Source organism: Balaenoptera physalus (assembly GCF_965194825.1).
Source record: "Balaenoptera physalus genome assembly, chromosome: 8".
In the NCBI taxonomy this organism is placed as follows: domain Eukaryota; kingdom Metazoa; phylum Chordata; class Mammalia; order Artiodactyla; family Balaenopteridae; genus Balaenoptera; species Balaenoptera physalus.
In genome coordinates this window covers 101,726,723-101,741,182 of record NC_138887.1, presented here as the reverse complement: position 1 = coordinate 101,741,182, position 14,460 = coordinate 101,726,723, and the positions used below count along the sequence as shown (strand labels likewise).

Here is a 14,460-nt window from a genome sequence, read left to right as displayed (position 1 = left end):
AGCCTCCCAAGCCGGTCGCTTTCGCCTTAACGCTTGGCTTCGCGCATGTGCAGTGGAGAGTGGCGCGAGCCAGCCGCTTCCAGGCGAAGAACACGGTGCGTTTTCGGGGTCATCTTTGTGGTGTCTGGACTCTTGAGTCCACGCGGGCAGTGGGAGTTACGCGCCTGCGGAGCTGGCGAGGGTTCAGCCGAAGGGGAGTGTGGCCAGACCTCCCACTACCCGTGGTGGAAGGGAGGAAAGAAGCCATAAAGTTTGTGCTGCGAGAGCCAGGGAGGGAAGCTCTCCGCACTGTGTAGTGTTGACTCGGGGGCAGGGTGGCGGGAAGGGTACTGCTCTTACTCTGTGGGCTACGACTCCATATATCTGGGGCAAGTCTTAACACTTGTCTGCAAGAGATGAGGCCTAGGAAAACAGAGGAACTAATAAATCCTAATGTGGACCAAAACTGCTCACTCTCCCCAACTCACCCGTATCCCCTTCACACCATGAGTACTCGCCCTTCTAAAATTAAATCCTTATATTTTATCAGCAACACGAATCAGAGATCTCTGGCGTGTGTCGGTCGTGTGCAGAGCTGTTAAATAAAGATCATAGGCAGTTAATGACTTATGCACGAGCATGTGGGAGGAGAGTAATGACATATCTTATTTGGAATACTTTCTCCCAGAACTTGGTATTTTGAATTTCTTACAGCCCTTGGCTAGTCCTTGTGACATATTCCAAAAACACAGCAGGGCGTAATTGCAAACATAACCACTAACCCTTAAATTACAAAATAAAATATTTTTCTTTATTGGAAGTGTTAAATTATTCTCTGAAGGAAACAGCCAGTTCTCTGTTGATTACAATGTGGTGCCAATGAAGCTGTAATTTAGGGTTCCCTTTTCATATACTAATATTAAAATTAGAAAAAGTTAGGAAAGACATTTGAAGATGAGGAAAAGTAGATGCAATTTTTAGTTACCTTATAACAAGTTTGATTTCTTAAATGGAGAAGTTGTTTCTTTTAATTAATTCTCATGCTTTTTGATTTTGAACAGATGCAAGGGGAGCCAAACCCTAGTGCTTCCCTTATTGACAGAACCATCAAGATGAGAAAAGAAACAGAAGCTAGGAAAGTGGTTTTAGCCTGGGGACTCCTAAATGTATCTATGGCTGGAATGATATATACTGAAATGTAAGTTAATTAGCCAAAAAGGGGGAAAAAAGTGAAAATTTAAGAGGCCAATGGTTGGTTCCACAGGTTTTGTGTTTGTTTTGATTTTTGTGTGGTTTTGTTTTGTTTTGTTACTATTAAAAAGCTTTTTAATTTTTTCAGGACTGGAAAATTGATTAGTTCATATTATAATGTGACACACTGGCCCCTCTGGTATATAGGTAAGTAATTAATTTTCACTGCAGTGTAGTTACTCCCAGTGAAAAACTGCGTTCAAGTTTAATTCAGCTTAGTATTCATTCCTTTATTCGACAAATATTTGAGTGCCTGCTATGTTCCCAAAACTGGTAATACACCAGGAAGGGAACAAGGTCCCTGCCCTCATGGAAGGAATATTCTAGTAGAAGAGACAATCAAATTAATAATACGATTCCAGATAATCATGAGTTCTGTGAAGAAAAATAAAGTTTGGAGCTGGTGAGATTTGTGTTTGTATTTGTCTCCCTGAATTGCCTTCCCTACTTCTCTACCTTTTCACCTTTCAAGATCAACCCGATTTCTGCTGCATTGATGGCTTCCTCAGTTTCCTCATCCTTCCTCTCTGTCTGCTCTTCAGTAGTCCTTGGGTATAAAGGGTCCTTATGGCCATTGAAGTAAATTCCAAAGTCTAATACATACATTAAGCTAAAGTCTGCGATGGGGAAGTGGTGGGGCAAGTGGAAGAGCAAGAGTTTTGGAATCTGCATACCTGAGTTAGAATCATGGCTTCAGTAACTAGCTGTGAGCTACTGCAAAAGTCACTTGACTTCTTTACAACTGGTGGTTGATCTTTAAAATGAAGGTGAAAATGTTTACTGTAAAAGGTTGTAAGGATTAGTGATAATATTTTCCAACTCACTGGTAAATGCCCTACACATAATAGACATTCATTAAGTGAAGTGGTAACTCTTATGAGGAATAAGAAGATAGTTTTCAATTTTGTTGTTGTTAATTTGCTAAAGTATGCATGGTTTTGTTACCCCCCCTTTAAATGTTCCACCCCCCTTTTAAAAAATAAATAAATTGTTCTCTTCCAGAGCTTGCCCTTGCATCTCTCTTCAGCCTAAATGCTTTATTTGATTTTTGGAGATATTTCAAGTACACTGTGGCACCAACAAGTCTGGTTGTTAGCCCTGGACAGCAAACACTTTTAGGGTTAAAAACAGCTGGTAAGTGTTTCATATCTTTTGCAAAGGTGGGTGAAAGGTTGGCAATAAATCTTTCTCAATTTAATTTTCTCTTCTCATAGACTCAGCTAGAAGGGACTTCTAAGGCCATCTGGTTCAACTATATTAAACAGTTCTACAGTAAATGGTCTTAAGATCAATGATTATCATTCCGATTTACATAAATTGAGTAACATTCACAGCCTCATGGAAGTTTGTTCCATTGTTTAATTACTGTTAAAATTAAATGACTAACTTTTGCTACATTAAAGCCAATTTCTTATTTTGAACTCTATGGAAATGGTAAACAACCATTTGTGTCCTTTGGTAGTAATACTTTATGTAATTTAACAACCAGGTCACTCTATTACTTGCCCTTTTCCTGAAGGAAAAGATTCAGTTCATTAAATCTGTTGTCATAGAAATTTTATTTATACTTACACACAATTATTTGTTTGTTCCTTCTAGTTGTACAGACTACTCCTCCACGTGATCTGGCAGCATCCCAAATCCCTCCCTCTCCACCTTCTCCTTCAATTCAGGGTCAGAGTGTATTAAGTTATAGCCCATCTCGCTCACCCAGTACCAGCCCCAAGTTCACCACCAGCTGTATAACTGGATACAGCCCTCAGCTACAAGGTCTGTCATCAGGTGGCAGTGGTTCTTATAGCCCTGGAGTGACCTACTCACCCATCAGTGGTTATAACAAGGTAATGACTCTTTTCTCTTGGCCAATCACATTACTATTTTAGAATTGGGAGGTTTGAATTGAAAATCATCTAGTGAGTCGAAACTCCTTGTTTTATCAATAAAGAAACCCAGGACCAGTGGGTAATTGACTTGCCCAAATTGCCCATTTAAGAGCTAAGAATAGAAGCCAGATTTCCTGACACCAGTTAGAAGTTCTTTATATCGCATCTTAAAACAAAAGAAAAGATTTAGCTTTTGAAAAGATAACGAACTGAGGTTCACCATCTAGGATCTTTCTGCTGTCTTTAAAAGTTGAAATTATGATGATTTTTTACTTTAGTTTCCTTTACTCATGTTTTCCCTCTTTCTTTGCTTCTTTATGTGAAACTTTTGTATATCCTTATAGAGTATTAATGCTTTTCATCATATTGGAGTATCTTCTAAGCCAGAAACTGGGATTGTCATGTAACTTGACTCTTGAGTATGTATACTCTCCATAGGATGATGAGAAACCTTCATTCCATCTCCCACGGTAGAGTGGACTTTTGTTTTAATTTTTAGGCTTGAGAGAAACAAAATTGACAAATTTGAAATTGTGGCTCCTGCCTGATGCATAAGGCTATAAAAAGCATTAAAAGAGGGATGGTCACATTTTCAAGTACCTTTTTTTGGCCACACCGCGTGGCTTGCAGGATCTTACTTCCCTGACCAGGGATTGAACCCGTGTTCCCTGCAGTGGAAGCACGGAGTCCTAACCACTGGACCGCCAGGGAACTCCTGGGATGGTCACATATCCAGATACTGTCACTAGTTAGACTAATATCGCTATAGTTATGAGAGATGTCTGGAAATGAAATCAACACACTGTCTGCCCTTACCCTTTTACATAATATTTCTTTGTACTGAAATTCCATACTACTGGTTACCTAATAATAATTTTGGCAAGTAATGGAATTTAGAAAATTTTGTATAAGTTAAATATTATGAGGGTAATTCATAACCAATAGGTAAATATGACTTTTTAAAATAGTTTTACTTTGTTTTCATGGGAAAAGTACCATATGATCATTACAGAAAGTTAGGAAATTAGTAGAAAAAATCACTCATCGTCCTACCACCCAAACATAATTTCTGTTTAATGGCTAATTAATACTCATCTAGTGGATATACCCTAGTTTACTCTTGAATATTTAAGTTATTTTTATTTCTTAAAAACTATTATTAGTATCTACTAATTAGCTCTGTACATAAAGCTCATAACATTGCTTAATTATCTTGTTTTCTACTATATTATAACCTTGAGCACAAGATTATGTGTTTTTATTCATCTTTGTTTCCTTAGCACAGTGTATGGAATATAGATGCTATATGTGTCTGTTGAACCAAAGTAATACTTTGGAAAAATTAATGAAATGAATAATTATTTTTCTGGGGAAAAAAAATGTTAAAATTGATACAGCCACTATGGAGAACAGTATGGAGGTTCCTTAAAAAACTAAGAATAGAACTACCATACAACCCAGCAATCCCACTACTGGACATATACCCTGAGAAAACCATAATTCAAAAAGAGTCATGTACCAAAATGTTCATTGCAGCTCTATTTACAATAGCCAGGACATGGAAGCAACCTAAGTGTCCATCAACAGATGAATGGATAAAGAAGATGTGGCACATATATACAAGGCAATATTACTCAGCCATAAAAAGGAACGAAACTGAGTTATTTGTAGTGAGGTGGATGGACCTAGAGACTGCCATACAGAGTGAAGTAAGTCAGAAAGAGAAAAACAAATACCATATGCTAACACATATATGGAATCTAAAAAAAAAAAGAAGAAGAAAAAATGGTCAGAAGAACCTAGGGGCAAGATGGGAATAAAGATGCAGACCTACTAGAGAATGGACTTGAGGATATGGGGAGGGGGAAGGGGAAGCTGGGACAAAGAGAGAGTGGCATGGACATATATACACTACCAAACGTGAAATAGATAGCTAGTGGGAAGCAGCCGCATAGCACAGGGAGATCAGCTCGGTGCTTTGTGACCACCTAGAGGGGTGGGATAGGGACGGTGGGAGGGAGGGAGATGCAAGAGGGAAGAGATATGGGGATATATGTATATGTATAACTGATTCACTTTGTTATAAAGCAGAAACTAACACACCATTGTAAAGCTATTATACTCCAATAAAGATGTTTTTTAAAAAAATGCTAAAATTGACAGAGTAGTAGAAAACCTAAATAAATCAAGGAAGAAAATTTAAAAACTATTAATCAAATACATCCACAGAACACATTAGGGCCCAGAAGCTTTACCATTGAGTTCTTTTAAATTTTCAAGAAACAATTATTTTTTAAACTTTTGATTATGGAAATTTTCAAACATACACAAAAATGAAGGGACCAGTATAGTGAACTCCTGCGTATCTATTACCCATCTTCAACAGTTGTCAGCATTTTGCTATTGTATGAACAGATCATTCTGATCCAATAAAACATGTTAGAAGTGTAAGCTCCAGAGTTAGAAAACTGGAGGAGATGGGTTCAAGATGGCAGAGTAGAAAGACATGTGCTCATCTCTTCTTGCGAGAGCACTGAAATCACAACTAACTGCTGAACAACCATTGACCAGAAGACGCTGGAACCCACCAAAAAAGATACCCCACAACCAAAGACAAAGGAGAAGCTGCACTGAGACAGTAGGAGGGGCACAATCACGATAAAATCAAATCCCATACCCACCAGGTGAGCATCCCACAAACTGGAGAACAATTATACCACAGAACTTCTCCTACTGGAGTGAAAGTTCTGAGCCCCATGTCAGGGGGTCTGGCAATGTGAGTAGGAATCCCCAGAGAATCTGACTTTGAAGGCCAGCAGGATTTGGTTGCAGGACTTCCACAGGACTGGGGGAAACAGAGACTCCACTCTTGGAGGGCACACACAAAGTCTTGTGCGCACCAGGACCCAGGGGAAGGAGCAGTGACCCCATAGGAGACTGAACCAACCTACCCACTAGTGTTGGAGGGTCTCCTGCAGAGGTGGGGGGTGGCTGAGGCTTACTGTGGGGACAAGGGCACTGGCAGCAGCAGTTCTGGGAAGTACTCATTGGCGTGAGCCCTCCTGGAGGCCGCCCCACCATATATCCTGTAGGCTCCAGTGCTGGGTCGCCTCAGGCCAAACAACTAACAGGGAGGGAACACAGCCCCACCCATCAGCAGACAAGTTTTACTGAGCATGGCCCTGCCCACCAGAGCAAGACCCAGTCCCTCTTAGATAGCCTCATCCACCAGAGGGCAGACAGCAGAAGCAAGAGCTACAATCTTGCAGCCTGCAGAATGAAAACCACAATCACAGAAAGTTAGACAAAATGAAAAAGCAGAGGATTATGTCCCCGATAAAACCCCAGAAAAACAACTAAATGAAGTGGAAACAGGCAACCCTCCAGAAAAAGAATTCAGAATAATGATAGTGAAGATGATCCAGGATCTCGGAAAAAGAATGGAGGCAAAGATCGAGAAGGTGCAAGAAATGTTTAACAAAGACCTAGAAGAACTAAAGAACAAACAGATGAACAATACAATAACTGAAATGAAAAATACACTAGAAGGAATAATAGAATAGCTGAGGCAGAAGAATGGATAAGTGACCTGGAAGACAGAATGGTGGAAATCACTGCCTTGGAACAGAATAGAGTCAGAAAACTGGAATGGTGTCCTGGTATGATCTTGAGCAAGTTACCTAACCTCTTATACCTAAAATTAATACAGTAATAATATTTACCACTTATTGAGAGAATGAAATAAGATAATGTCAAGGAAGCATAAAATATTATACCGCTTGAGCAAGATAAAACCAGTTAATGAAACAGTAGCCCAGACACAGTCATAATATATATAAGGATTTAACATGTTAATTGAAATAAAAGAAAAATCAGTGTGGAAGAAGATTAACATTTTTATTTGTAAACAGCATTAAATATTATAAAATTTGTTAATCCTTAATTTATTACAGACTAATATAAATTGATCATGAAACCCCAGTAGAAAAAAATTGTCAATGTACTGGAGTAAGTAGTTAATAAAATAGGTAATACTACTGACAAGTAATTGTATTTTTAAGGTGTTTAACTTAATAAGTATAAGGAAAATGCAAATTAAATATACATTTTTTAAAAATTCTTATATATCATAAATATTTTTAAATAGTAATGCTGATGGACACATACCAAAATAGGTGTTCCTGTCCTCTTCTGATAGGAGGATAACTTAGTACAACATTTTCATTTAATAGAATGGAAATGTGTATTAAAAATGTTCATATGCTTTGATCAAGTCATTTCAGTTCTAGGGATCTCCTAAAGGAAGTCATCAGAAATTAAGCAAAGATTTATGCACAAAGATGCTAATCATAACATTATTTACAGTAACCAAAAATTTTAGACAATCCAAATGTCTAGAATATAAGAATGTAAAAATAAATTATGATAGATTTGTATTATGAAGTATTATATAGCTAGTAAGAATATTTACAAAGGATTTTTATAGAAAAATTCTTGTTAACTTTAAAAAATCAATATAATGCTAAAGGGTATTACCTCAATTATATGAAAACAAAAATATATTAACATATATGTACATTTAAAGAGTTGAAAATACATGAAATGTGAAAAAGGTTTGTATTATCTCTAGGTGGTAGAGTTACAAGTATGGCTTATTTTCTTCATGCATTTCATTTTTTAAAATATACATATATTACTTTTTTGGAAAATAGACTATTTTTAGAACAGTTTCAGGTTCACAGCAGAATTGAGAGGAATAGAAAAGAGATTTTCTGTGTACCCCTGCCCCCCGCACAGGCACAGCCTCCCCCGCTATCAACATCTTGCTGCAGAGTGGTACGAATAGAAGAGCCTGTGCTAACACATCGTTATCACCCAGAGTCCATAGTTTACATTAGCATTCACTCTTGGTGGTGTACAGTCTATGTGTCTGGACAAACATATGACATGTATCCACCATTATGGTTTCATACAGAGTAATTTCATTGCCCTAAAAATCCTCTGTGCTCCGCTTATACATCCTCCCCCTACCCCAGCCTTTTCCACAATCATACAATATGTAGCCTTTTCAGATTGGCTTCTTTCACTTAGTAATACGCATTTAAGTTTCCTCCATGTCTTTTCATGGCTTGCTAGCTCATTTCCTTTAGTGCTGAATAATATTCCATCATCTGGATGTACCACAGTTTATCCATTGACCTACTGAAGGGCATCTTGGTTGCTTCCAAGTTTTGACAGTTAAGAATAAAGTTTCTTATAAACGTCTGTGTGCAGGTCTTTGTATGGACATAAATTTTCAGCTTTTGGGGGTAAATGCCAAGGAGGAGGATGTTTGTTTTGGTAATCGTATGTTTAGTTTTGTAAGAAACTGCCAAACTGTCTTCCAAAGTGACTGTTTTGCATTCTCACCAGCAATGAATCCAAGTTCCTGTTACTCTACATCCTCGCCAGCATTTGGTATTGTCAGTGCTCTGGATTTTGGCCATTCTAATTGGTGTGTACTTTTTGAAAGTCAAAAACCAAAAGAAAGAAATTTCAGTTAAAGAAAAATAAAATAAATTTCTTTTATTTTGTATAGTTGGCCAGCTATAGTCCCTCTCCATCTTCTCCATACCCTACCACTGTTGGACCAGTGGAGAACAGTGGATTGAGATCTCGCTACCGTTCTTCACCCACCGTCTACAACTCCCCTACTGACAAAGAAGACTACATGACAGACCTACGAACCTTGGATACTTTTCTTAGAAGTGAAGAAGAGAAACAGCATAGAGTTAAGCTGGGTACATATATATTTTATTTAGATCTAATGTACGTATTTTTTGTGTCATTTTACGTTATCTTCAACCTATTATTTTTGTTACTTTGATCCCATACATAAATGTTTAAGTCCTTTAATAATACACCTTGTGTAGCTTAGGAGAGAAATATATTTTGTTTTTGTATTTTGTTCAGTTAGAAGAATTAAGTTCACCAAAATTTAAGATGTAAAATATAGCTGAGCTAACAGAAATCTTGAACCTTTTGTCTACATTACTATTGAAAGCTTTTTCGTATAATGTAAGTTATAATTTGTTTAAAAGTTGAGGTCATAAAACTGTTTTTGATGCGGTCCGCAGCAGAGCTTCGTGAAGTGATAGTTGTCTCCTTTCAGGTAGTCCTTGGGAAGGTTGGTGTGGCAGGGAGGCTGGAGAGAGCATGGATTTACTCCAGAAGTGCTGTTGTTTTCAGAACATTTTTTAACTTGTCTCTGGTTTGCCTTGGGAAACAATGTTAGCAAATCTTAATCTATTTGGGGTGGATTTGATTATTACAAAGTCTATTATTGAAACCAAGTTAGGCTATTGAGCCTAGTAATGATTTTTCCCCCTCAGGAACTTTCACAGAAAGCACATTAGGTGCTAAAGCATGGCCACAGTGAGGAAGCCAGTTATTGGACCGTGGCTCTTTGTGTCACTTGAAATCTCTCTGTTGATTTTTAATTTAATTTTTCCTGAAAGTGCCACAAATGTCAAAGAAACAAGTCAATATTGTTATCTGTTGATACATGCTTTTTCTTCTTTTTAAATTTTGAAATATTTCAAGGATACCAAAAATTATAGAGTGGAATACAAAGAACCCTATGTACCCTCTACATATTTTTGTCATATCCAGGTATTTTCTGACTTCCATTTTTATTTCTTCATTGACATATAGGAGTTATGTAGAAATATTGTTTGGAAGTATTATTGGTGATTGGTGTTGCTTTTAATTTCCAAATATGTGAAATGAAAGGCTTTGTTATCTGTTTTTTCCTAAGTTAATTGTACTCTGGCTAGAGATTTTGATCTGTACCCTATTAATTTTTTTATTTTTTTGAGACTTGTATTTAGGCCTGCTATTTATAACCACTTTTTATGAGTGGTTCTTGGTATATTGAAAAGAATGCACAGTCTAAATATTGGGCTTCATGTTTGCTCATTGAGTCAAGCTTCATGATGGTGTTATTTTTTTAATTTATTTATTTATGGCTGTGTTGGGTCTTCGTTGCTGCGTGCGGGCTTTCTCTAGTTGCGGTGAGTGGGGGCTATTCTTCATTGCGGTGTGTGGGATTCTCATCGCGGTGGCTTCTCTTGTTGCGGAGCACAGGCTCTAGACACGTGGGCTCAGTAGTGGTGGCACGCAGGCTCAGTAGTTGTGGCGCACGGGCTTAGTTGCTCCGCGGCATGTGGGATCTTCCCAGACCAGGGGTTGAACCCGTGTCTCCTGCATTGGCAGGCGGATTCTTAACCACTGCGCCACCAGGGGAGTCTTATTAATTTTTATCTGCTTGATTTATTGGTTACTAAGAAAGTGTGTTAAATGCTCCCACTGATTGTTTCCCATTAAATGTCTCCTCATAACTCTGTCAGATTTGCTAAATATACATGAGATTGTTATTATAAGTGCGTGTAAATTCAGAATATCCTTCTAGTCAATTACTCCTTTTATCTTTATCTCTTAGGCTTTTTGCCTTCAAGTCTATTTTGTCTGACATTAACACAGCTATACTAGCTTTCTTTTGGTTAGTATTTGCCTTGTATATCTATATCTGTCTGTATACTTTTAACCCTTCTGTGCCCATAGGTTTTAGGTAATTAAGTATTTTTATTTACGTATTTGTAAATAATTAATAGTTATTTTGTTGGGAACTACTTTGAGACTATAAATATTCTGTTCCTCATCAAATTTTCACTTAATAGTTTTAACACTCTTAATAATCTTTGCAAATTTAATTATTACTATGTTGGTTGTCATAGTGCCTTTCTAATTCCATCATTCCTTCATTATTTATCCCTTTTATGTTTTTTAAACTTTTTCTGTGTGGGTGGTAAAATATACATAAGATTTACCATTTTTAAGTGTATCATTTAGTGGTATTAAGTACATTCACTTCGTTGTGCAACCACCTTTTACATTTATTTGTTGGTATTCTACTGTAAGATAGAGCGTTTTCTTCTCTCCAATTAGGTCATTTATTTTGATGGTTAGATGTCTCAGATTTCACTAGTCTGTGTTCTTTTGACATGACGGTGTCATTCTTTGAACACTGCCCCCACCCCATGCCACCCCCTGCCTCCCTCAAGATAATCCAGGCTCCTCTTATACTTTCCCTAGTAACTAACTCTGGAGTTAGTCTGTTTCTCATGCAATCATGGCCATGATTGCTGAGTGGAGAAAGATATTTAGAAATTAATGTCTGGGCACTGGATATGCCATGGTTAATCTAGGTCCACTGAGCAGACAGCTAGGAAATATATGTGGAAACACACACACACACACACACACACACACACACACACACACACACCCATCCATTTGTATATTTCTCCGTCTATCCATCTATATATATTAAAAACCATGAGTTCCTATGACGCCTCCAATCCCAGTCCAACTATATAGGGTTTGTTCTGGCCTCCTCCCTTTACATATTTATAGCTCCTTTCTCCAGCAGTGAGAAACCGGGCACTCACATATCCTGTCTCACACACACACTCTTTTGCTGAATGGCCACTTCATCACTAAGTAGTTCATATGCATCTCCTAAGAGCAAGGACATTTTCCTTTCTAACTACAGTATGATTCTCATATTTAAGTTACTACTATTCTTCATACTTACATTTCCTCCAGTTGACCCAATAATGACCTTTGTAGCTATTTTTTCTGTTACTGATGGTGGATCCTGTCAAGGATCCTGTATTGCATTTAATTGTCAGGCTTCTTTTGTCTTCTTTAATCTAGAACATTTGTGAGTTTTTGTTTTCTTTTTTGTCTTTTATGACATTTACATTTTGAAGATATAAGGCAAGTTTTGCAAATTTCTATTTGTGTGATCATTTTCTCATTATTAGATTCAGTTTAAATATATTTTTGGCAAGAATACAACTTAGGTGGTGGTGTGTTCCCTTCAATGTATCACATCAGGGGACACATGATATCATTTTGTCCCTTTATTGGTAAAGTTAAATTGGATCACTTGGTCATAGTGATGGCCTGATTTCTTTGTAAGAGTTTTTCCCTTCCGTAATTAATAATCTATAGTGTGATGCTTCTGAGACTTATGACTATCCTGTTCCCCCAGCAGGCTTTCATCCAGTGGTTTTAGCATCCATTGATGATCCTGTCCCGAGTGAGTTAATACAGTAGTGGTTGCAAAATGGAGACTTTCTAATACTTTCATTTCTTCTACATTTAGTGGTTTGGCATTCTATAAAGAAGAGCTTTCTGTTTTACTCCTCACCCCACAGTTTGTTTGTTTTAGCCAGTTTGGACTGATGGTTCTTTCTTCAGCAGTGTCTGAACTACTGTTTAACTAACTCATTGAGCGCTTTGTCTTTTTTTTTTTTTTTCCAGTTTTCAAAGTTTCATTTGGTTCTCTTTCAGATATGCCTGATTTAGAGTATCTTGTTTTGTTCTTATGTTTTCAATTCTTTTTCCTATCTCAATCACTTTAAACATGCTTTTTAAAAGTCTCCGTCCAGTAGTTCAGTTATCTAAAGTTCTTGGAGATTACATGCTAACATTTTTTTCTTGTTGACTCATTTGCTTGGAGACATGTTTCCCTGTGATTTATGTAATTTTTGTTTGTTTTTGGTAAGCTCATCTTCAGCAGGGTTTTATCTGTGCTTTTTCTGTCCTAGGCAGGCTGGATGGAAGCCTTGTTTCCTGCTAGCAGTTTTATATTTGCCTCTACCGGGTGCCTAAGGAACATCATTGACCTTGAACTAACTTAAGTAATTTTGGGGCTTGGAGGTTCCTGGACCTCACAGGGAGTGTAAACGGGCACTGTAAACCCATGTGAAGATAGATCTGTAATTTTTAAATCTCTGGGGGTTTCTTTTTAAACAACCTAAGAGAGACAAGCTTCCTTGTTATCTTCTGGTGTCGGTGGACAGATGTTTTTTCCTTATCCACAGAATGTGGCCCTTTGAGATTCCTGGCTCTATGCGGGGTGCAGGGAATAGAGACAGGAAGAAGGTCTCAATCCAGCTCTCTACCTCTCCTGGACCTGTATCTGCATTTCCAGTTCCCAGGCACTGAAATCCAAGCTGATAGGTTTCCCAAAGCCTACAGAATTCTCCAGAGCAGCCACGGCATCAGCTCACACACAGGCCGCTGGCCACTCTGATTTTCAATTCCCTCTTCATTTTTAGCCACTGACTCTTCCTCTTACATTTTTGCAAGCTCCATTATTCATTTAAATTATATATTTTATTTGATAAGCATATATATAGCTGGAGATGTTTCAGATTACCTGATTTGTTATGTTGCCAGAATTCCAAATCTCTGTGTGCTTTGATTCTTTGGTCTTGGTGGTTCTCCAGCTACAGGTTTTGTGCTATTTTGGTGGTGGTGGTCATTACAGAGAGGCCCTGTTGTGTCACTTGCTATATATATTTTCCTTGTACTTTGGCTAATGAACAACAGATATAAAAACATATTTCTGTCATCTGTATAAAACTTCTTTTGTCATCTAAAGCCACTCTTTATTGAAATTTTTCTTAAGTTCAAGTTTTCTCTCAGAAAGCTGGATTATCATTTTCAAAGTTAATAGTCAAAATAATGAATCAAAATAGGATAAACTTTGTGCTCTATCATGACCATGTCTCTTACCTTCCTTTTTTATTCCCTATTTATTAAATCATTTGTGCTTGTTTAAAACTTCTTTTCTTGACATTAATTCATTCCTCTAAGTCAGTGTTACCAGAAGTCCTACTTGAAATTTTTTTACCCCAAGAGTGGTATTTCTTTATTATATGTAATTATTTATTTTCATGCCAGCATGAAACGTACTTTCACCAGTGCTACTACCACAAGACTGGCTAACCTTCAAGGTTTTTATGCTGTGACTTGAAATACTGCCACATATCCCTTTCATGATTTCTCGTCTTTTGTGCCTGTAAACATCACTAGAAAACCAGTTTTATTATTTTACAGTCATTCCTTTTAAAAATTCTGCTAAGATTAAAAAAAAAAAAACTAGTTTGTATTTGTGACTTTTGTGTGAGGGTATGAAATATTGATATTTTTGATATCAGGTAAACTCTGTAAAAATAAACTCTTCATAAGTATCATATAGTTGTCATTGAAGATTAGCTGTTTATTCAGGTACTGTGCTAGATGCTTGGGAAAAAAATAACTCCCTGCCCTGAAAGAGCTCAAATTTTATTTGGAAAAAGAAACAGACCTTAAAGTGTGATAAGTACTGTGGTAGATTCCTCTGTAGTATTAAGTCCCTAAATGTGACTATTTACATTTCCTAAAAGTAAATTTATAAATTTAGAAGTGTAATCAGCAGATGGTCTCTTAATACAAGGCAGGAATTACTACA

General features: G+C 37.3%; 1 protein-coding gene across 6 annotated transcripts in view; it reads left to right on the top strand.

Annotated features, from left to right (window-relative positions):
* Positions 1-14,460, top strand: part of TMEM209 (transmembrane protein 209) — a 30,440-nt gene continuing 15,980 nt past the window's right edge. For 2 of the 6 annotated variants that reach the window (XM_082473019.1, XM_082473017.1), the window contains exons 1-6: positions 3-95; positions 1,041-1,177; positions 1,319-1,377; positions 2,233-2,364; positions 2,830-3,071; positions 8,692-8,893. In XM_082473019.1, coding sequence (XP_082329145.1) covers positions 1,041-1,177; positions 1,319-1,377; positions 2,233-2,364; positions 2,830-3,071; positions 8,692-8,893 — 772 coding nt within the window. In that variant the 5' untranslated portion in view covers positions 3-95. Of the gene's footprint in view, positions 96-132; positions 251-1,040; positions 1,178-1,318; positions 1,378-2,232; positions 2,365-2,829; positions 3,072-8,691; positions 8,894-14,460 lie in introns of those variants that run through there. The other 4 variants (XM_082473020.1, XM_082473022.1, XM_082473021.1 and 1 more) reach the window with 3 other exon arrangements.